At 39.7% G+C, this 21,738-nt stretch overlaps 1 protein-coding gene, 1 long non-coding RNA gene and 4 other non-coding genes across 7 annotated transcripts; all 6 read right to left on the reverse strand.

The window, feature by feature from the left end:
* Window positions 1–786: 786 nt before the first annotated feature.
* On the reverse strand, window positions 787–6,136 carry si:dkey-154b15.1 (uncharacterized). Its single transcript, XM_029278976.2, has 3 exons — window positions 6,078–6,136; window positions 4,873–4,918; window positions 787–4,494 (listed from the first exon to the last, which is right to left on the reverse strand). Exon 3 carries the CDS (start codon window positions 4,492–4,494, stop codon window positions 3,253–3,255), a length of 1,242 nt encoding a protein of 413 aa, XP_029134809.2. The 5' UTR covers window positions 4,873–4,918; window positions 6,078–6,136; the 3' UTR covers window positions 787–3,252.
* Window positions 6,137–7,088: 952 nt separating this feature from the next.
* Window positions 7,089–10,583, reverse strand: LOC109975816 (uncharacterized). 2 transcript variants are annotated; one of them, XR_002277173.3, is made up of 8 exons: window positions 10,547–10,561; window positions 10,260–10,301; window positions 9,793–9,864; window positions 8,696–8,767; window positions 8,216–8,287; window positions 7,641–7,706; window positions 7,354–7,452; window positions 7,089–7,255 (listed from the first exon to the last, which is right to left on the reverse strand). It is a non-coding gene; the product is annotated as an uncharacterized lncRNA (long non-coding RNA). The 2 variants fall into 2 exon arrangements; XR_010664710.1 differs by lacking the exon at window positions 9,793–9,864 and having other exon boundaries at window positions 10,547–10,583.
* Window positions 7,813–7,947, reverse strand: LOC114918043 (small nucleolar RNA SNORA9). The gene has a single exon (XR_003806679.1). It is a non-coding gene; the product is annotated as a small nucleolar RNA SNORA9 (small nucleolar RNA).
* LOC114920688 (small nucleolar RNA SNORA9) lies at window positions 8,454–8,588 on the reverse strand. The gene has a single exon (XR_003806680.1). It is a non-coding gene; the product is annotated as a small nucleolar RNA SNORA9 (small nucleolar RNA).
* LOC114920685 (small nucleolar RNA SNORA9) lies at window positions 9,351–9,485 on the reverse strand. Its single transcript, XR_003809019.2, has one exon. It is a non-coding gene; the product is annotated as a small nucleolar RNA SNORA9 (small nucleolar RNA).
* LOC114918045 (small nucleolar RNA SNORA9) lies at window positions 10,022–10,156 on the reverse strand. The gene has a single exon (XR_003806681.2). It is a non-coding gene; the product is annotated as a small nucleolar RNA SNORA9 (small nucleolar RNA).
* Window positions 10,584–21,738: the final 11,155 nt, after the last annotated feature.

Genomic DNA, 21,738 nt, shown 5'->3' on the forward strand with positions numbered 1-21,738 from the left:
CCATGTTTTGTCATGTTTACAGTTTACACAACTAGAATTGTATTAAGCACTATAAAAAAAACAGACAGTAGCCCTAGGGTCCCATCTCCCCATTTGCCCACTGGCCTGCACTCACACTGCTCCAGGACTAACCGGGTCACAACACATGAATAGCTTTATGTAATTATGAAAGAGTGATGTGATGATAAAAAATCTAAAAGGCTGACTGAGTACGTCCAGACAATCAGATATCGTGAAGTGTTTTGGATTCCTTGGCAACAGACCAAAACAATCAGGGGAACCCCGCACGCACTCTGCACAGTACGAGATATTTATCACCAGATCTTTCCAGAAAATAGAAGATTTGAAGACTCTGAGTCATTCTTGTAGTCACACTGTAGGTGCTGCCCCGTTTGAAGGCTCTGTATTTCAGATTTGATTCAGGCACTGATTAGACAAAGAGAGCCGAGGCATTTTACCATCACACTGACGCAATAACTACGAGAACTACACAACACCGTCCTACTGCTGAGCTCCTGTTTCTTGACAGCCTGTGACGATATCTAAATATCCAGATATCCTCTTCTAACTACAGCTGCTTTTAGATTCTCACCCGCCTTGAAGACTTCCTCTCTGAGCATGAGTATAGTTGTCTTTCAGAGACCGTTTCACTTCCTTTTCACACTTCCTCTCACGTCTGTTTCCATTGAGATGTTGCGTTCAGGTGATAGAGTAACGACGCAGACACGCAGGAGCCCTGGATGTTCAGTGTTATCATGGCATAAACACATGTACATGAGAGAGGTATTCAACTTATTTAAACATTTAATAAACACCTACAGATACTTCAAGTAATTCCTTTTTTATTATTACTGTATATTAATGGAAATGTGTCTAATTATTTATATTTACAAAAGTTATAATTTAGCAGCCAGAAGCGATAATCCAGAGTACAGATTCAGAATAATGTTAACATTTACAGAAAAGACTTTAAATATTACAATACATACAACTGTGTTAGTCTAGAATTGTAAATAAATGTGTTAATATTTTGCTAAGTAATCTAAGTTTGAACCATAGACTGTAAATATGAATGTTTGAAGCCTGAGTGATGTCACTCATCTGTTCCTGCAGGGGGCTCTGGAGGCTCGTCGGCAGCAGCCACCATGTTGGAAATGCTGTTTCAGCCTAACTTTCAGTCAACCTAACGAGAGACTGAGAGCTGGAGCTGAGGCGGGTTTTAAGCCTTTTGACGAACCGTTGCATGGCACCCACCTGTCAATCATGTCAGCTACGCGCCCAACTATGGATAACACTTATCGTTCCTTTTTTTATGTGGTGTGTGTATGTGACTACTGGGGTTCTTGAAGCCAGCCTCAAGCAGACCCTTGAAGAACTGCAAGATTTTGCACCTTTTTATTGGCTTCATTTTTAAACATTTTTGTTGCTTGATTTGAACACTTTGCTTTTTGAAGAATAAAAGTAATGATTCGTCTGTGGCACAAAAATGAAAAGCTATAATCACACCTACAGATACATTTAATCGATTATTTGATCAGCCAAATGTTTGAAAATTCATTTGCAACCAAATTTGCAAAATGTTGAATGTGACAAATGTTCCACATTTCCTCTCCTGAACATTATACTGAATTAATTAATTAAGTTTAGGACTGTTGATCAAACATCTGGGCGTCTGAGGCTCAGTGCTATAGAGCCTTTCGACCTTAGACACCGTGGGGGCGGGACTTTAAAATATGTATGCTCATAAGCCTGACAGCTTTCAAGCCTGATGTGAAGAAGCTGGTGTCAGAGGAGAAATGTAAAATCTCTAATTTACCTCATACAAGTATTTCAGCCTTGTGATTTTAATTTTATGTTTTTTGTTTAATCACCCGAGGTTATTCATAGTCTGGGGGCCGGATGGGAAGCTTTGGGGGGCCGGCTGTGGACCGTGGACCGCTTTAGGACATCAGCATGACCTGAGGAAACCGTGATGGAGGATTTGAAAATTCAATCTACTGACAAAATGTTAAAACAGTGACAAAATGGATAAAGACACAGAGTATGACATTAGTGTGTTAGAGTTAAACACAAATTGCAAAACTAACTTTAAATTATGTCATCTATAAGAAGTCTTCTGTCCATCTCCTGCACTTATAATGAACCGACATGCTGACAAAGAAAGTGTAACAATGGACAGAAGATTGTAGCTTTCTAACAAAGTTAAAGGCTTTATATGTGATGTTTCACACTTAAATGTAATAGAAATCAAGTATATCCTCTGAAAATAACTAGATAGATATAGATAATAATATAATAGAACATGACTGTCTACAATGGGAGTAACACCCGAGTCCCACTGTCTGTGATGTTTTCAGAGTTTTCAGAGTCCTATCTTCACTTTGTTTACATCACCAGGACGGCCGGCTGACTCCTCCCCTCGTGTATAAAAGTTGTTTAATTGAGGGACTAGAGAAAAGAAGAATAACATACTGTACTCACTGCTTAACTGTGTTTCTAGATCACGCAAAAGTGTCATAAAGCATCCACAAAAATCTTACTGAAAACAAACCTTCATCAGAAAAACAAATTAAATACAGCTTTGAGTCAATTTCCAAAGACTGCGTGGGTGTGGCCTATCCCTCTGATGATATCTGCTTGACATCGTCCAAAACAAAGGCACATTTTACAAACAGCAAAGTGCTGCCTTAAACAGTCAACACGTACATGCAAACTTAAAGGCTTTATATGTGATTTTTCACACTTAAATGTAATAGAAATCAAGTATATCCTCTGAAAATAACTCTGTGAGTTATGACTGTCTACAATGGGTGTAGCACCCGAGTCCCACTGTCTGTGATGTTTTCAGAGTTTTCTGAGTCCTATCTTCAGTTTGTTTACATCGCCGGGACGGCCGGCTGACTTCTCCCCTCGCGAATAAAAGTTGTTTAATTGAGGGACTAGAGAAAAGAAGAATAACATACTGTACTCACTGCTTAACTGTGTTTCCAGATCACGCTCATTTCAGGTAAATTTACATGCAGTGTGAAGATACGAGCATAATAAAGATCGCTAGCATTAGCATGCTAACACAACAATGCAGCGCGAGTTGTTTTTGCTTCATGCTGCTGCTCAAGGGCGACATCTGCTGGATCAAAAAAATCACATATAAAGCCTTTAAGTTTCATATGCAATGTTATTTCAAACTTCAAATAAAAATTATCAAGGTCAAAAATAGAGAAAAAGAAGGTCTCAGTGCTGTCAAGTCCAGGCTCATTTTTTCTTTCTAATACTCAAGCTACTTTTAAACTTCTGCTTTATATCTTCTGTCTTTGCAGTTAGTAACTGCTTGAGTGTCTTGGGTAGTTTAGCAGGAGTTCGATTGTTTGCTCTTTCTTGCAGCGGTCCATTCGTCTTCTCTGGCTTGGGTTTTTTGCGGGACTCTGATTGGCTTCTTCTCCAAGAAGATCTGCCTGAACCAGAACGAGTAGCAGCTGCCCGCTCGGTCCCGACATGTTTCTGTTCATCATCCTGGTACTTTGACGGAGAGTAACCCGCAGCACCCGCAGGCGATTGATTAGCATTAGCACCCCTTTCTATTTCTGTGTTCCTGCGACTGATTGGTGGCAAAGAGCTGCTTCTCCCTCTGGAGTTTCTATCCAGCGTCCTCCCGGTGCGTCCTGACTGGTCAGACGATTTCCTCAGCAGCCTTTGCTTCAAGCTGTAGCTCTCACCAGACCCTCCGACGAGGTGGAGTCGGTCACTTTTCTCACGCACGAGCACTGAATCAAAAATGTTTTTATGTTTCCGAATGCGCTCTAAAAGATCTCGGCCCTCGTGATCCAGGTCCCTCAGAGGAACCTCCTGAGTGCGCAGTGATTTTCCGAGATCATCCAGGAGACTCTGGAGTTTCCCCACAGCTATTCTTGCACTCTTTCCCATCAAAGTGATCGTGCAGCTGTCTTCAGTATCTTCCTCGGCTTGCATTTTGACATTATGGCCCTCCAGGATGCAGTCAATATCTCTTTTCCTGAGCTGCTCTGCGTACAAAAACACATCAGCATCAACCAGAAAGGATTCCTTTCCCGGCCTGAACGAGCCACCTCGGTCCGGCCTTGGAGAAAAAGAATTCCTGTGCTCTGGAGAGATCGGACGATTGGATCCGGATGCAAAAGGTGACATAATTGTGGGTGAAGATGGAGAAGCATGTGGAGACTTTTTGGGGGATCCTGATCGGCCTGTAGTACCATGAGCGTTGGCGTAGTGTTTGGGAATGGCTCCTGAGGAAACCTTCAGAGCCCGTGAGGGTGAGGATGGAGCGACGTCTGGTTTAGATTGTAAAAATTGCTCCAAAGAGGCCTTCACTGCTTTAAGTTTCAGAAACGACCCCTTGACGCGCACCTGATCGCGTCCCATCTCTTTCAACTCGAAGCCATTTGAGCAGAGGATTTGTCTCACCTTGTTTTTATCGGGGAAACTATTCAAATGTACTGTTGCCTCCACGGGGAAATCCATCTGGGGATTAAAAAAAAAAAAGGAGAGGGAATCATCATCAGGATGACACGAGGAACAGCAGACAAACCTTTCAGAATGATGAATCTGATCAAACTCTCGACTGGACGTAGTCTCAGTGACGTCACCCACCGGTCTCTAAAGAGGAGTCATCCATCACACATTTTCTAAACGATGAAAACAACACGACAAAAGGACGACACTTAAAGCCTAAATTCCACCAGATGCACGTTCTGTACGTCTCGGAGCTGATAGGTTTTTACTTTATTCAATGTGTGTGCTTCCACCGGCTCAGCTCGCTCTGGACTGCCAGGAGCAATGATTTAGAATTTGGTCTAACCTAAGGGGGAAATTATAAATGTGTTGGTAATGTTCAGGTACCTCATGATATTGTTGATGATTCACCACCGACACACTGGAGCAGCAACTGTGGGACAGAAAAGCACGACTTCTTTACTCCATTATGTTAATGATTGATGTGTTGATTGGCTGATCTGAAACAGGGATGCATTATGGGAAAACACATGAGCATGGGAGTGGGTTGGCTAAAACCTCTCTTTTCTTAACGCATGGTGTAAAGTAACATCAGTAGTGTTTTTTTCTGTTGTATACTTTTTGTGTCTGTTGAACGTTTTTGTTGGTCTACAGGTTGTGTTTGGTATTTTATAGGATGATACACAAGCCGTGAGTTTTTAAGTGTGATGTAGCTGAATTTATAGGGTCTTAGAAAAGACCTAAGAGACCCTCAGTTTACAATATAACACACTGACACTGTTGCAGTTCCTTCAGTCGGTCAGTAGAGGGCGATAACAACCAAAGAGTTCATGATAACAACTGCAAGAAGAAACAACTGAGGTTTCCTCAAACTGATCGAGAAATAAAACACATTCTGTCTTTGATTAGAAATGGTTCAAAACGCAGAAAAAAAAGGAGGGACCCCTTGACCCCTCTCTCTTAGCCCCTGACTATATCATTTTTACATTTTTAATCACAGTCTTCCTCACACTTCTCCTTCATTTTGGCATTTTAATTCCATGTGTAGATCACTTTTTAACCCTGTTTGAAAGACCTACATAAATTAAATTATGAATATTTCACAAACAGAAATATAAACAGCTTTTTTTTAAAATGAGCTCAAACTTGCGGAAAATAAAATAAAGTAGTACAGTGCAATAAAGTAGTGTATAACTAATACATCAGAAACAATAATACAGTCATCTTTGACATCATAGTGACTCGTTTTTCGATGTTCTACTTGGACACCAGGACCAACATGAAACTTCAAACTGTTCCATCGAAACTGAAAGTTAAGAGCTTTCAGGTCAAACTAGACTCATTCTTTTCACTTCTTTACTCTCAGAGTTTCCCTGGAAACGTAAAGGCTAAGGTTTTTTTTTTTTAGCAGTGATAAGAGATGGAGAAATACAAATGTAGAACTGAAAGAACAGGTGAGTCTGGTCATGACTTCACTCGTTCTTATTTCCGGTTAAACATTCGTTTTTTCAACAACAAAAAAAACTCAGAGCATAAAGGAAACAAAAAGAAGAAGTAAATGTTTGTTTTAGTCACTCGGGTTTGTTACTTACTCTGTTGGAGCTCACTCTTTGTAATGTCACGTCATGACGTTTGTTTAGTTGAGACGATACCGAAAGTAATGACGTCACATCCGCTTCAGGTAAACAGTTCAAAACAGAATACCAAATTTGAATCGCCTACACTTTAATAATAAAAGTGAAGAATAAAATATCGGCTGTATTAAAAGTATTAGAAGTACCGGGAACATATTAGAAATCTACCCGGTTTATTACAAATATTTAAATGTCTACAAACATGTTGAGGATACAAGATGAATTGATGGAGGAACTGCTTTGTAATTAGTTTTATTAAAATAATTTTAACTGTACGTCAAAATTAAATGTTATTTTCTCATGATAAAACATCCTGACTTACAAAACAGACGAGCGCAGTTTCTCCCTCACCTGGAATTTGATCACTATTACAGACTCATTGGTTTCAGAACAAACAGAATGTGTTTTAAGTTCATTTGGAAAAGACTGATGCCGACATAATCTAATAAATAAAAACAAGAAGGGTGGAGAGGGATTTCTGTATTACGAGTTAAGACTTGAAAAGCGAGCATAATGGTGTTTACAGATTTGGGTTTCAACAAATATGGGGGAGGTAAAGGTTTCATGCAACAACCTTTTTCTTAAGTCCACTGATCATGCTACTTTTGTAAAAACAACTTAATAGATTTATCCCAAGAGGAACATGACACCGTTTATCTACTCGATCAGGACAAGAACATCGGTTATTTTGGTTGACAGTCATTAAAATCAGGTTGAGGTTTATTTAAATCATTTTGGAGTTAATGCAAATCATGCTCCACAAAGGGACAGACAGTTTACTGAGGGATGCGAGACCAGCTGCACAGTGAATTCACTTCTTGTTCTCTCACAAATCAAACACCAGTACAGTTCACTGCACATCTGTATGAGCATGTGACAAATACACAACATGATCCATCACAACACTGAGCTGTATTACCTGAACACAGTTTATCATGCAGACACTAATAAAGCCCAAACTACAGCAGGTTTGTTTCAGATGTTTATTTCCACATTGCGTCATTCTGTTATTACTTATAAATACACATTACATGAGTCACCTTTTCCAAAAGTGTGCCAATGACACAAAACCACATGATCTGACTGTCAGACAGCCAAACAGCAGACGAGCCGGTTCCTTGACTCGCAGGAAAAATCTGCAGAGAAAGAAGGAAATTATTTTACACATTTCATTCTTTAAAAAAAACGGAAAAAAAAACAAACACCACTACAGTTAGTCTTATTGTTTCTTCACCTGGGTCAAAGTCTGGTTGCTGGTCTGGTTGAAGATCACAGTTAACATCAGTCGTCACGGTTACGGACACACCAAGTCTTTTTGGGGCTGGCAGGAAGTCTGTGGAGAACAAAAACAGGATTCATCAATTCTTAGTGCATTCTCAGGTGCATTTATCTTCATTACAAGGACACATCAGCTCATACCTCACTGAGCTGGACTGTATATACATGCAGTTCATTTTTATACCAAATCATTTCTTTGAATCTAGCTTTACTAAAAACAGTGAAGAGTTCAAATGATCTTACCTCCAGAGAGACGTTCAACATGCCCGACGTCTGCAGCCGCTGATCACAGAGATGAATTAATCACTCCTGGAAAACAAAACATGTTCTCATTTCAATAAGATAATGGAGGACGCTGGAGGAGTACAACTTCAATCATCTACTCATCTCGCTTGCTTTGCTGCAACCAAAATGGAAATGTCGGAGGTTTACCTATAACCCTGCCATGAGGAGCACACAGCAGGGCCTCAAACGGCCTCACGTCTCTCTAGCAGACACTACAGGAAAGATCAGAGCCACTGCAGGCTGAGCCTCGCTGGAAGGTCTGCACGATGATTAAAGTACTCATGTAACAACAGTATCCGAGTAGAGCTGTAACTCTTTATATCATTGCAGTCTAAACGAAGTGTTCCTCTCCCTGCAAAGCTTCAGAAAAGTATCGATCAAATGTAATGCTGAGCTTCAACTAAAACTGCTTTTAGACTTTTGTTTAAGCAGTTTAACGACAGGAGACGAGTCAGAGACATTTTATCTTACCATCTTTAAAAGTTCAGTTTGTTCTGAACACTAAGTTTTGTCTTTATATCACAAATACTGACCTGAAGTCATTGAGGAGCCTCAGATGTCAGTCAGGAGCTCTGAGCGGAGACACACCATCCTTCATCTGCATCCTGTAAAAGAGAATTTCACAATAAGACTTTTTCTTTCATAGACAAAGTAACCTCTAACACTTAATGCATCATGAGGAGTGCAGTGAGTCAATGAACTCAGAATAAAGGTGAGCTCAAAGATGATCCTCTACGAGTACTAACTGCACTCTCAGTGACTAACGTTGTGTTTTGTCGGAGGTTTACCTATAACCCTGCCATGAGGAGCACACAGCAGGGCCTCAAACGGCCTCACGTCTCTCTAGCAGACACTACAGGAAAGATCAGAGCCACTGCAGGCTGAGCCTCGCTGGAAGGTCTGCACGATGATTACAGTACTCATGTAACAACAGTATCCGAGTACAGCTCTAACTCTTTATGTTGTTGCAGTCTAAACAAAGTGTTCCTCTCCTTTATATCACAAATACTGACCTGAAGTCATTGAGGAGCATCAGATGTCAGTCAGGAGCTCTGAGCAGAGACACACCATCCTTCATCTGCATCCTGTAAAGGAGAATTTCACAATAAGACTTTTTCTTTCATACACAAAATAACCTCTAACACTTAATGCATCATGAGGAGTGCAGTAGAGAAAGTAACACGGCAAAGTCATTCTGAACATCTGACCAAATTATGTCTTTATATCTGTTTTTTTAAATACTGAAGTAGTGATTTTATTAAGTGCTAAGTTCAAAAGAAAGGCCAGTTTAAGTCTAAACACATGAAAATGAGAAAAAAAAAACTAAAACATTTATAACTGAGGTCATTCATTTAGTATTTAAGTTTCTTGCTTTTGCTTAAAGTCATATTTCAACATTTTAAACATATTTTCACATGTAATCTCATGTGATTACGTAAGCCTTGCTCTGTATGTTGTGATTCTTAAATCAAGTCGATGTTGCAGCAGTAGTGCACACAAAAAAAACAACCCTTGAACATAATCTTGTGCAGCAGTGAACACTCCGTCATGACTTTCTGGCACATGGAAAGGTTCAAAAGCGTCACCTCGAGGTGAATTTAGAATAAAGGTGAGCTCAAAGATGATCCTCTACGAGTACTAACTGGACTCTCAGTGACTAACGTTGTGTTTTGTCGGAGGTTTACCTATAACCCTGCCATGAGGAGCACACAGCAGGGCCTCAAACGGCCTCACGTCTCTCTAGCAGACACTACAGGAAAGATCAGAGCCACTGCAGGCTGAGCCTCGCTGGAAGGTCTGCACGATGATTACAGTACTCATGTAACAACAGTATCTGAGTAGAGCTCTAACTCTTTATACTGTTGAATTCTAAACAAAGTGTTCCTCTCCCTGCAAAGCTTCAGACCTCGTTAACGATGCACCTTGAACTTTGAGAGGTTCAGAAAAGTGTCGATCAAATGTAATGACAACCTTCAACTAAAACTGCTTTTAGACTTTTGTTTAAGCAGTTTAACGACAGGAGACGAGTCAGAGACATTTTATCTTAGCATCTTTAAAAGTTCAGTTTGTTCTGAACACTAAGTTTTGTCTTTATATCACAAATACTGACCTGAAGTCACTGAGCAGCATCAGATGTCAGTCAGGAGCTCTGAGCGGAGACACACCATCCTTCAGCTGCATCCTGTAAAAGAGAATTTCACAGTAAGACTTCTTGTTCATACACAAAGTAACCTCTAACACTTAATGCATCATGAGGAGTGAACTCAGAATAAAAAGGTGAGCTCAATGACTATTCACTACTAATAATACCTGGACTCTTACAGTGACCTTCTTGTGTGTTTTGTCGGAGGTTTACCTATAACCCTGCCATGAGGAGCACACAGCAGGGCCTCAAACGGCCTCACGTCTCTCTAGCAGACACTGAAGGAAAGATCAGAGCCACTGCAGGCTGAGCCTCGCTGGAAGGTCTGCACGATCACACATGTAACCCTAGTGTTCGTCATTTAGTGCATGCACATCCATACACGTCACATATCCACTACACGAGGGTTTAAAAAACACAAAAATTATATTTACCTTTCTTGTTCCTTGACTTTTTCCACGTCTTCTCTTGTAAATCTGTAAATAAAACATAATAAATATTAGCAGTGATAAAAAAAATAAAAAAAACACCAACACGTTAGCTAAGAGTAGTTCAACACCAACATCTGCTCGAGACTAATTTAAAACCTGTAAAACTACAACTCCGTCAACAAAAACCGCCATCTTTGAAGAACTCTGAGCTCAAAGATTATTTATTTTCAGGAATAAACTTTAAAAATTATAGAAATAAAGTTGGATGGACGCCGATGCAGAAAACTCACCTTCTCTCTCACCGGCTGTGTGTTAAAGTGGACGCTCCCCAGGCGGATGTGACGTATTTTAGTCATTCTGGTAGTTGCATGCACGGGTTCACCCAGCAGGGGGCAGTAGGATACCAAAGATGGCTGCCGGATATAACGTTTTCTCTTTTAATATGTTGTTTGTGGTTGAAATTCTTCCTTTATCCCAACGGACAGTGACTATAGCAGTAGAAAATATCAAATAATAAAATATGAAAGGTTAATAAATGTAGAATATAACAAGCAATATAAAAAATATTTCAGCACTTTTTTATGATTTCATCTCACTTTAGGTACAGAAAGAAAGGAAAGAGGGAATAAAAAAGAAAATGAAACATCCAAACACTGAGTGAAGAGCTGAAACAAAGAAAAATAAAGGTAATGTTTTAAATGATTGAATGATCTTGAGGATACAAACTGTTAGCTAACGTGTGATCATTATTTGGAGGGTGTTTTTTTTTTTTTAAAGGGGTTAAAAAGGGGGAAATAAATGTGTATGCAGTAAACACATGAATAGCAAACCATGGTGTATTGGATAATTAAGAAAAAGTGCAAAGAAGATTGGAATATAGTTCGAAATAGTCTGAAGCCCTTCCTCCTGCTGAACATTTTACAAAAAGAGGTGAAGAGAAAAAGTCCTCAACTTCAGAAGTCCAAAATGATATACAGGATGAAATATCCTTTATGTTTTAATCACATCATTTCAAAATGACTCCCCACTTTCATGAAACGACATAAAAAGCTCTATATACTACAGCTAAACACAAAAGTTAGCCTGTTATTTGTGTTATTTAAAAATGTTCTGAAGGAAGAACGTGCAGATTTTTATGAAGAACATTTCTTCAAATTGATTATACAGGATTAAAGAATCCATCAATCAACACAGTCCATAGTAGTTTAAAAAACAGCCACCGACAGACTGTTTCTATGTAGGAGGGATTTTATAACCAAGTGGACAGCCGTTGTTGGTGGGTGTTGGCAAGCTCTGGAGCCTCCACGAGGAGGGCGCTCACGGTGGATGACTCAGACTGCATTGGCGTACAACAATACGTCCCATAGAGGAGCAGACTTTGCCTTGGCGGTCTGTCGTTGCCTGCTCCATCAGCAGACGCGCATGATGAATTTGAGCTTTGTTTGGTGGTCGTGACGCTGAACAATTGGCCAGCTGACGTGATTTGCATACTGACGAAAAGCCCAGAACTGACCATCTGAATCTGTGTTTGGACACAAACACCGGCTGTTTAGGCCAGACTCCAATTTCTGCATCAGACATTAAAAGAAAGTTTGATATTAAAACAAGAGCTGCTCTGTTTAGTCTTTAAATAAGAACATGCTGTGTTATCTATTCCCCACTGTCTCCTTATCATAATGTGATCTCTGCGGATAATCCTATTCCAACCATGTCCTTAAATCCTGACGGAGTCTGTTTTGCTGTTTGAACATATCTGCACAATAACAAAAGCGACATAAAGGGAACAGATCAGGCAAAGCTTAAAATAATTTATCAGACTTGAACAATCAGATCATCATATTTCAGCCCCTGGGCTGGTTCTTAAAATAGCTCAATGAACAAAATGTTCTTCCAAAAAATTTGTTTTACTTTAATGTAGATTGCTGTTTCATGATTTGGGGGGGTTGAAGCTACCACAGAGGACAATGATGTGATGTTCTGTACAACATGGAGGAAATACAGAATAAGAAACCAAGCCCAAAGAGTTTGTGGTGACAGTGCAATATGAACATAAACCTTTACACCAGACTATATATTATACTTGTACTTTCAAACTGGCCCACACCAAGTATCCATTCAATACTGGTGTAGTCTAAATCTATATGAATAAGATCTGATTACTGCTCATCTCTATGAATGCACACTTTCTAGAATTGTTTTCTGGCCTGCCTTAGGGTTAAATCCTTTCTAAAAAGGTGTTTTCTTTCTAAAAAAAAAACAGAGAATGGATGACAAACAATGTTATACCATTACCTGTATCTCATTTGACAGCCAGTAATAATCAACATAAACATTTATATCTAAACTCAAACTTTGAACACGTTTTTTTCCCATTTTTTTATGCGTCCAGCCCTTTTCACATTTGCACAAACAACACGGGATGAGCTGCATGTCTGAACGCAAACAACCACATTTTTCAAACCCCACATTTTACAAAACGTTTCCAGTCATCTCCTTGGTACTATTTAAGCTGATGTTTGAACGCAGCAGGTAATAATCAGGAACATTTACCACAAGCAAGACGTGAATGTAATGAAGCTGCTTTGGACTCTTATGTTGTTCTTTTCCACTATTTCATCATAACTGTGACTGCATCCATTGGATTACTTGCTGATGCCAGAAACTTCATTGTATGCAGTAATAGAGCCCCTTTTAAAACATTATATTGGAGTGAGACTGAATTCATCAAATATTTAGCCATATAGGCCACTTGTGCAAGAAAGCATCTGAAAAATTTTAATAAGCTGAAACTGTGTTAGGATTAGTTGGAATAAAGAAAGTGGTGCAATGGTGAGCGAGAAGGTTCCTGCTTTGAATCCCCAGCCAAAATTTTGCAGTGGAGTTAACAAGTTCTCCTCGTACATGTGTTGAGTTTCTCCAGGTAGTCTGGCTTCCTCCCACGGTCCAACAACATGCTCATTAGGTTAATTGTCGTCTATAAATTGCTCTCGTTCTCTATACGTCAGCCCTGTAATTGACTGGTGAACACTCCCAAGTGTTCCCCACCTCTCGCCAATACACTGCTGTAACCTGCTCAGCCTCCTGCTATGGGGATATTGTAAGCTAAACTGTATATCTGGAGCTGCAGAGAAGTCTTCAAAAAAGCATTTACATCTTATTTTGAAGGGTTGGGTTTAAAAGGTGTTTGATTATGGTTCTGTTTGAGGGTTTTGTGTCAAATTCAGGATACAATCTCAGCAGACGCGTGGGTAAAGGGGAGACAGAGACCTTGTAAATCCCAATAAAGCTGACTGTAGAGGATGAGCCCAGCCTTTGCCAGACGTCATAGGACTGATGAGATCACAGGAAGTGATCCCTCATCAAATCAAATGTGTAATCCACCTTGAGGCTTTTTGGCCAGCAGACAGCACAAATGTTGTCACAGCTCTCTGATTTGTTTTTTTCTGTAAAAGTGACGTCCTGTGGTCAGCCCCCAGCTGAGAGATTGACATGTAACATAGAGAGCTTTTTTCTCAGAATTTGTCTTGAGGTCACGGCTTTTATCTGGTCAATCCAGCTGTTGGGATTAAGTCCTGCATCTGTGTCACTGATGCAAATAAATGCACAGTGTGTAACATGGGTTGAAGGGGGATGCTTCTGTTTAAGTGAGAGTTATGTAAGCTTTGTTACACAACACTGAATAATGCATTTGTGTGTGTTGCATGCTCCTGTCAGCTGACCCACATCACTGAGCTACAGGGGATGCCAGCTTGTCCGTCACTCTGCTGTAATTATGTTAATAAGGCTGAAGTAATACTTTTTTCCACTATTATGCAAGGGGTCCACAAATATTTAAAAAAATTCCAATCATATTTTACCAGACCCCAGGTGGATGTCTTTACATTTTTTTTCTCTGACAAATGCACAAATATAAAATCAACTAAGTGGAAAACAGAGGGTGGCAGAAAACCGTTATATTTGAAAAGTTGGAATATTTTCTATCTTTGCTAATCATACGCTGTCCAACGAGGGCATAATGGCCAATACGACTTCAGAAATGATACCAGTTCAAAAGTAAATGCCAAATTCCAAAACAAATGCAACATCTGAAAAGAGCTGCAATGGAACTAGACGCTAAAACAACTGCATATTATCATCGTGACTTTAAATTGTTCATCTGTTTGCAGCATGTTTGATGTTAATATGGCGGTTTCCACTTTTTGCGGCCCGTTTCTTTCACTTGTTCATGTGACGACCATCATGTTCTGGTCGTTGCATTTGTTTTGGAATTATGTATTTCCTTTTAATTCATTTGGTTTCTGACTGACTTGATTTCCTTTGAATTAATATGGTTTCTGAATTTCACACCTCTTTCCTATAATGTGAGTCATTTCGGCTGTAGAGGTCAGTTTCCCTTGTCGGCCACTTTACAACAAAAGGCAAATTACAGCACTATTCACATATACACAAAACTCCTGAAAACATCCTGAAATTTTCAGAGTGAGTTTCATCTTTGAATGCCAAGAGCAAAATGTTTCACTGCAATTTCACTTGGAATTTTCCCGGCCAGGCTTCATCATGACAGAACCCAAAAAGGTGAGCGGAGGAGTAGCTGCTACTCCTGCTGGTTTCTTCGAACGCTAGCTCCCGGTCACAAACTCTTTGGAAACCACACAAGATCTCAGAGGGTTTGTAAGGTCACAGTTTGAGGTTTGATTCAGACTTTAGGCTCTAATGAGAACATAATCCGTTTCACCTGAGCCTTGTTTGCTGAAATGAGGAAATATTACATTCCTCATGGTTTAGAACAAGACCCTGATGTCATAATGATCCTTTACTCTCTATTATTTAGGGTTTTTTTTTATCTGGCACTATAGATCCATGACTATCTATGATTCATTATATTAGAATTTATTTAACCAGGGAAACCTCATTGAGATTAAGAATCTAATTTTACGCAGTATAAATCTCTATATATCTTCTCTAGTGTTAGTGGTGACAAGATCTTAATTCTTTACAGCAACAGCGTAAGGTAGGCTCTAGTCTCCATGACTGTTTTCGGCCTTTAAATGGGGAGTTTCAGCTTCTCTACCCCGGTTGTCGGTTTGTTGCTCCCAAATGGGAGAACAAAACGCTACAGAAACACTTTTGTACCTGCAGCTTTAGCACTAACTAACAAAGCCAGCACAAGATGATGCACTTTTACCATGCCAGGATATTCTGAACTTGTGTCTGTGTAAGGACTTGACCTGATGTAATTGACGATGTTTGTTCTTATGAATTCTGTCTGGTCTTTTTAACCTTTCATTTGTATTGCTATGCTGTATGTATCTTTGGAATGCTGACTCTCCTGTCTGCACAACAAATGTACCTAACCAATAAACAAACCTTGAAGACTGGAAACATAAGAGAGTGAATATTGGTCTTAAATTCAATGTGTGGATTCACTGTGCAAACCAAATTTCACTCAAAGTGGACTAGTACCTTTAATTTTGCACAACTTTAATCCTCACTAAGAATTTGAAAGAACATGCTCTTTAAAATGTCAACCCTTTCATAGTTTTAATAAATGGTAGAATATGCTTAAGGGACAAAAGGTGTTCCTGCACCAAACTGTGAATGTTTATTTCTGCTGTAAAGTTAAGCCTTCTAACAAAGGGACTGATTTGTTTTTGGAGGCAGCTTCGAGTGGCCATTTAAGGAATTGCAGGTCCGATGTCTTTTACCAAATTGCAACCAATATAAGGAAAACTCTCAAATGGACCCTTGAGTTCAGCCAGGTCAGTGTGTGTGCAGGAGATTGTCATTCAGGAGATGGATCATATACCAAGACGTTTCACAGTCCATGGTTTCACACCTTGCAGACTGAGTCAGCGTCTTAACACAGCACACAACTCAACGCAAGATGTCTTCGCACTACGACTCTGAGTCAACCTCTCAGTCAGCTCATACAAATGCCTTCTGTCCATGCTCTCTTCTGCCCCCTAAACAGCCTTTCGTGTGTCTTTTAGTCTCAATGGCAGGCGTAAATCCAGGTTATTTAAGGAGACCAGATCCTTCTCTAATAGCCTTAGCACATGACACACTGTCCCGGCTTCATGACTCACCAGGTTCTCTCACCTAGGCTCACCTTCCAGCGTCAGGTCTGTCTTTTAGTTCGGAGAAATCCACACCATGAGTAAACGACATGCGACCAGTGTACGAGTCAGGAGGCTAAAATAAATCTAATCTTGGAGATACATCTCCTGCACATGCGAGTCTTCGTGTTCATTACTCAGCAGGACTAAATTCATCAGCTTTTGTGTTTGGATTTCACAACCTACAGGGCCTGGAATATTGTGTTAGTCATGAGTGTTTGCAGTACAAGTGGATCAAAATGTTTTGTTCTTTAGCTGATATGTTGCACTGAAGTGTTTTTTCCCCCAAAGTGAAGCAATAATTACTTAGTGATAAGCGTATGTTTGTGATCATCAACAGAGGTTGTATTGTGGATTACTCAGCTAGCTTTGGCAATGATTCAACAGATGTCCTCCCCTTGTTCTCACGTTTTATTGCGATTCCGGTCTAACCTGTGAAATACCACCAATAAAAACACCAGGGATACCTCGAGTAGGTATGAGGTATGTTATCACACGTGTTTTGTTTCCTTTATTCTGCCTTTGAACTCTTGTGGAAAAATTCAGTTTACAGCACAGAGGACAAACGATGGAAAAACACTTGGGACCATGCTATAAGGGTAATATTTGTACAATAAACTTTATTGACTTACATGTTGGGACATGACAACATACAAAACAAATTTTGTTCAAACTACGATTGGAAAAATATCCATCAAACTGAATTACTGATTTGTCTTATCACTGCAGTGATTTTTATAAATCATGCTAATAAGGCCAACATTTCCAACCTTGATACCACAGTTTCAACATTCACACAAACCTGCATTAGATTACACTTTTTTCAATGAGCTTCAGGCTTAAATAAAATAGAGGCACTAAATATTTTTAACGCTGTATATTTTTGCCTGTTGGAGCTGAGCTGGGAAAACTTTTGTTTTCTAACCCCTGTATATTCATTGTACTTAAATGTCTTTTAATTGTAGTCATGTACAAATAAACACATTTTACATAATGAATGGAGCTATACAATAAAGATAAAGCACTTAACAGGAATTTTTCTGATAATACTTTGAATAACATTTTTCATTAAGGAGCTTTGCTTGTAATGGATGTAAGTAGAGACTTATTTCAAAGTCGGTTAAATACAAATTTAAATTCTGTTTAATCATAAAGATAAAAAAAACACAAAAAACATTCATAATTCAACACATTGTATTAAACAAGGGTAAACAGGGGGTTAAACAATGTCAAAATGGTTTGCCTTGAGGGGTTAACGTCAGTAGTGCTAGCCACAGGCAGCCTTCTATCTTCCACATGCTTGTGCTGGTTACGCATTATCCCGGTCAATATGCAAAACAAAAAGGACATACCTTCACCTTCAAATGAAAAACACTCCCCACAGAGAAATGTCTTCTGGCTTCTTCTGAACAACTTTTTTTTCCACCTGCTGCATTTCTTCTTTGGAATCCGACAGGGTGACACTTTGACAGGCATTTAAAATAATTTAATTGATATAATCATCTTGATTGTATGGTTTGTTTTCTTTGGTCGTAAAAACTCACGCGCATGAAACAAGACGGTTTCATTTCTGGTTAGGTTGAAGTAAAGGATCGGAGTACTTTTTACTACACTTAAAGGCCACCAAGTACCACTGTACGGGAAAAGGACTTTAAGGAGCAATATGTAAGACTTATAATAAATAAAGGCGATAAAATGACCTTAATGTATCATCAGACATTAAGGAAACATGCTATGGTGAAGAGCTAGCTTCTCTGTCTAAAAAGCAGTCAATATGTCCTCCTTCAGTCAGTATGTCCTCCTTCTAAGTTGAGATTCCGGTCCTGGATGGTCTGGATTTGGCGCCACATTTTAAGGCACCCTCACACGGCCGTTTTGGAAGCCCCTCGGTTTGCCAGATATGAGACCAGTTATCAGGTGAGACCAACAGGTGTTGCAGCGATGGAAGCAGTCAAGAGAAGTGGTTCAGATAGAAGTGATTGTACCCGACCTAAAAAGCCTCTGCATGTTTGTAATAAGCTCCACGAGCAGAAACGTGCTCAAACTAGGATCAATATTGGAGATGCTCCTTTTTTTTTTTTTTGTTAAATGGAAAGAGGTTAAAGCGCAGGAAGGTTTACAGATCGATGCAGAGCTGGCTAAACACTGAAGCTTCAGCAACCTGCGTGAGCATCGACTCTAGAGAGGAGGGGGCGGGGGGAGACAGCTCTCTATAATGTTTTGAATTTGGACTGCAGTACCAATTTTAAACACTAGGTGTCAGAGTTACATATTGCTCCTTTAATTAATGAGAAATATATACATTTTATTGAAATACTTCAAACATCCACACTCAGCATGCAAACATTATGAAAATGAGTGGTGGAGCCAATGACTCATGGTTTGTGTTAAATTATTATATAATATAATCATATAAATGATTTAATTAATTAAGCCTCACCTTGATGTTTGCCACCCTCAGGTGAGCTGACAACTTGACTGGGATGTGATCGTGTCCAATCACTGGAGAGTGCACATCGTACTGCAATGAGAAAGTTGTTCTCCAGGTTCTCACCAAAGTTATTACATAATACTGAATTATTCCAAATAAGAAAGCTAATGTGATCAAACTTAATCACATACCTTCCTAGAACAAAATAACTACAATCTTAAAAATGACTAAAATATCAGCAAATCTGAATATTATTGTATAATAATGTTAAATAGCTCCAACGATTGGCCAATTTCCTTTTGGAGAAACATGCTCTGCAAAATCAAAAACCTTGTAAATTCAAAAAAAAAAACACACGCTTAAATGCTTGACCTTCAAGTGGCCCAAATGTCCCGGGTAAATTAATTCCTCAATTTGTTTCCTTTTTTTTTATGCCCTGTCGGCACATTTGCCCCATCAGCAGAAGCCTGGCGGATTCAGAGCTACAGCAGAAACACAGGAGCGGGTCCTGATGATGATTAGCACTCCATCAGACAGGCTGTAATTGTGAAGTAGATGTGAGGAGGCAGACGGAGGCGGGGGGCTGAGCACCAGCAGCTTGACATCAGGCCAGGTTAGAGGGAGGAGGTCCAGGACAGAACACGCTGATCTGCCACCAGTGCTCATAATAGGTCGTTTGTTTCTCGGCCTACCTGTGGGTGTTGTTCAAACCGAAGCTACAGAGAAACAAGCTGTCCAGAGCTTAATGATGCAGGAACACTTTTTGATCTACACAGGGGGCTCCTCAGAGAGAGATCAGATTAAGAGTGGCTAATTGAAGCAGTTTTCTTTTTTTCTGATTTAATCCTTTAAACACGTTTCGGGGACAGTTGTGGGGGTCGAGGATGGAGATGTTTTCAACCAATATGTCTCAGAACTCCACGTTTTTGAATGCATCATTGATTTTATAACTTAGATTCTCAATTTCTGCAAAAAAAATGTCCCAAGTACTCACTTTCTATGAGCTTGGTACACATAATGGATGGAAGAAGCATTTCAAAAGTGAAGTCAACGCAGAAGTGTCTTAAACCTGCATACTAACTAATGACCAGCAGGGAGATGAGACTCAACTAGCTACATAAAAATTTCCAATTAAATGAAATCTTAGAAAATGAGCCCACTTCTCACTTGATTAATAACCTCTGAATACTCAAAGACGCTTAACAAAGAAAACAATGAATATAATACAAAGAAGAAATCCTGTTGTTGAGGAGGTCAGCTTTTAGGGATTTCTTGAAGGTGGAGAGTGAGGGGTGAGTCTGATGTTTTTTGGGAGTGAGTTCCAGAGGGTGGGAGCGTGCTGTCCCCCCAGGACTCATGGTTAGTCCTGCAGGGAAAGGGGAGGTTTGCTCTGCAAGGCCTGAAAGTGTAGGTGGGAGTGTGCCGATGTTTGAGCTCAGACAATTAGCGGGGAGCCAGGTTTTGGAGAACTTTGAATGTGATAATAAGAAGTGGATACGCTCGGGGATGGAGAGCCAGTGGAGATTATAAAGAACAGGGTGATGTGGTCACACGTGTGAGAAGACGAGCAGCAGAATTCTGGATATAGTGCGTGGCTGCTGAAAGAGAGACATCAATGTGTATCCACCCTGTTTACTAATAGAATCTGAAATACTTTATTCATAAGGAAAATTCACAATAGGGTAACAATGAGACACGTTCTAATGCCTGCATGTATTTATTTTATATAAAAACCTTTGTTCCTGACTTTGAATAAGCTGCTAAAGATGCTGCTGGATTTGCATTGCAAAAAAAGAAACACCAGACATGCAACACCAGTAAGAAGCACAGTGTGAGGCCCTTTCCCAACTAAAGTCCTAACAGAGGTTAACTTTTGTGTTGAATTGTATTCAGTAGATCGGGTTAGGTTAGGTCTCACCCTGCAGATATTAAACGCTTTATTTTTAACTCTTAAATATAATAGAAATCAAATATATCCTCTGAAAATAACTCTGTGAGTCATGACTGTCTACAATGGGTGTAACACCGAGTCCCACTGTCTGTGATGTTTTCAGAGTTTTCAGAGTCCTATCTTCAGTTTGTTTACATCGCCGGGACGGCTGACTGACTCCTCCCCTTGCGAATAAAAGTTGTTTAATTGAGGGACTAGAGAAAAGAAGAATAACATACTGTACTCATTGCTTAACTGTGTTTCTAGATCACGCTCATTTCAGGTAAATTTACATGCAGTGTGAAGATACGAGCATAATAAAGATCGCTAGCATTAGCATGCTAACACAACAATGCACCGCGAGTTGTTTTGGTTTCATGCTGGTGCTCAAGGGCGACATCTGCTGGATCAAAAAATCACATATAAAGCCTTTAAAGAGCACTAAAGACCAAGTCATGTCATCATCACGTCAGTCTCCATAACTAACCAGTGATTGGTAGAAGACTCTGAAGCTACTGGCAGTGTGTTGAGGTTTCTCTCATTCTGTTAAACTAGTGGAAAATATTCTCCATATTTTCTTTAACTTTTTTCAAACATTTTACAGTTTCCAGTAAACATTTGGCTCCCACCCGCCCCGCTTACTAATGGTGCTCATTTTGTTTGCTGCATTATTCTCTTTATAAATGTTTCAACAAAAGTCTTTAAGAGTTTCCTGAGTTGGTCTGAAAATCCTTTCCATTAAAAAACCAATGGTTTACTACAATGGTTCTTACTTTGGGAACCAGAGCTGCTCTATCGGTGCAGTGTTCCTTTAAATAAGTGATCACTTGACTCGTATAATTGTTGACAGCTCAGCGACTAAATGTTTTTCATCCTCCATCAATGAATCTGCAATTAAAGCTGTGTGACCTTCTGCCTCGTTACAACCCAGCACAGAGCGCAGATAAAATAACAAAAACAAGGTGTCGTCTCATAGTGAACTTTGTCCTGCGGGAGTCCGTCACA

Source organism: Labrus bergylta, chromosome 19 (assembly GCF_963930695.1).
Source record: "Labrus bergylta chromosome 19, fLabBer1.1, whole genome shotgun sequence".
Taxonomy (NCBI): Eukaryota; Metazoa; Chordata; class Actinopteri; order Labriformes; family Labridae; genus Labrus; species Labrus bergylta.

Bases quoted from the DNA above. Each gene is read 5' to 3' on its own strand.
- si:dkey-154b15.1 (XM_029278976.2), bottom strand. From the start codon at position 4,494: ATGGATTTCCCCGTGGAGGCAACAGTACATTTGAATAGTTTCCCCGAT.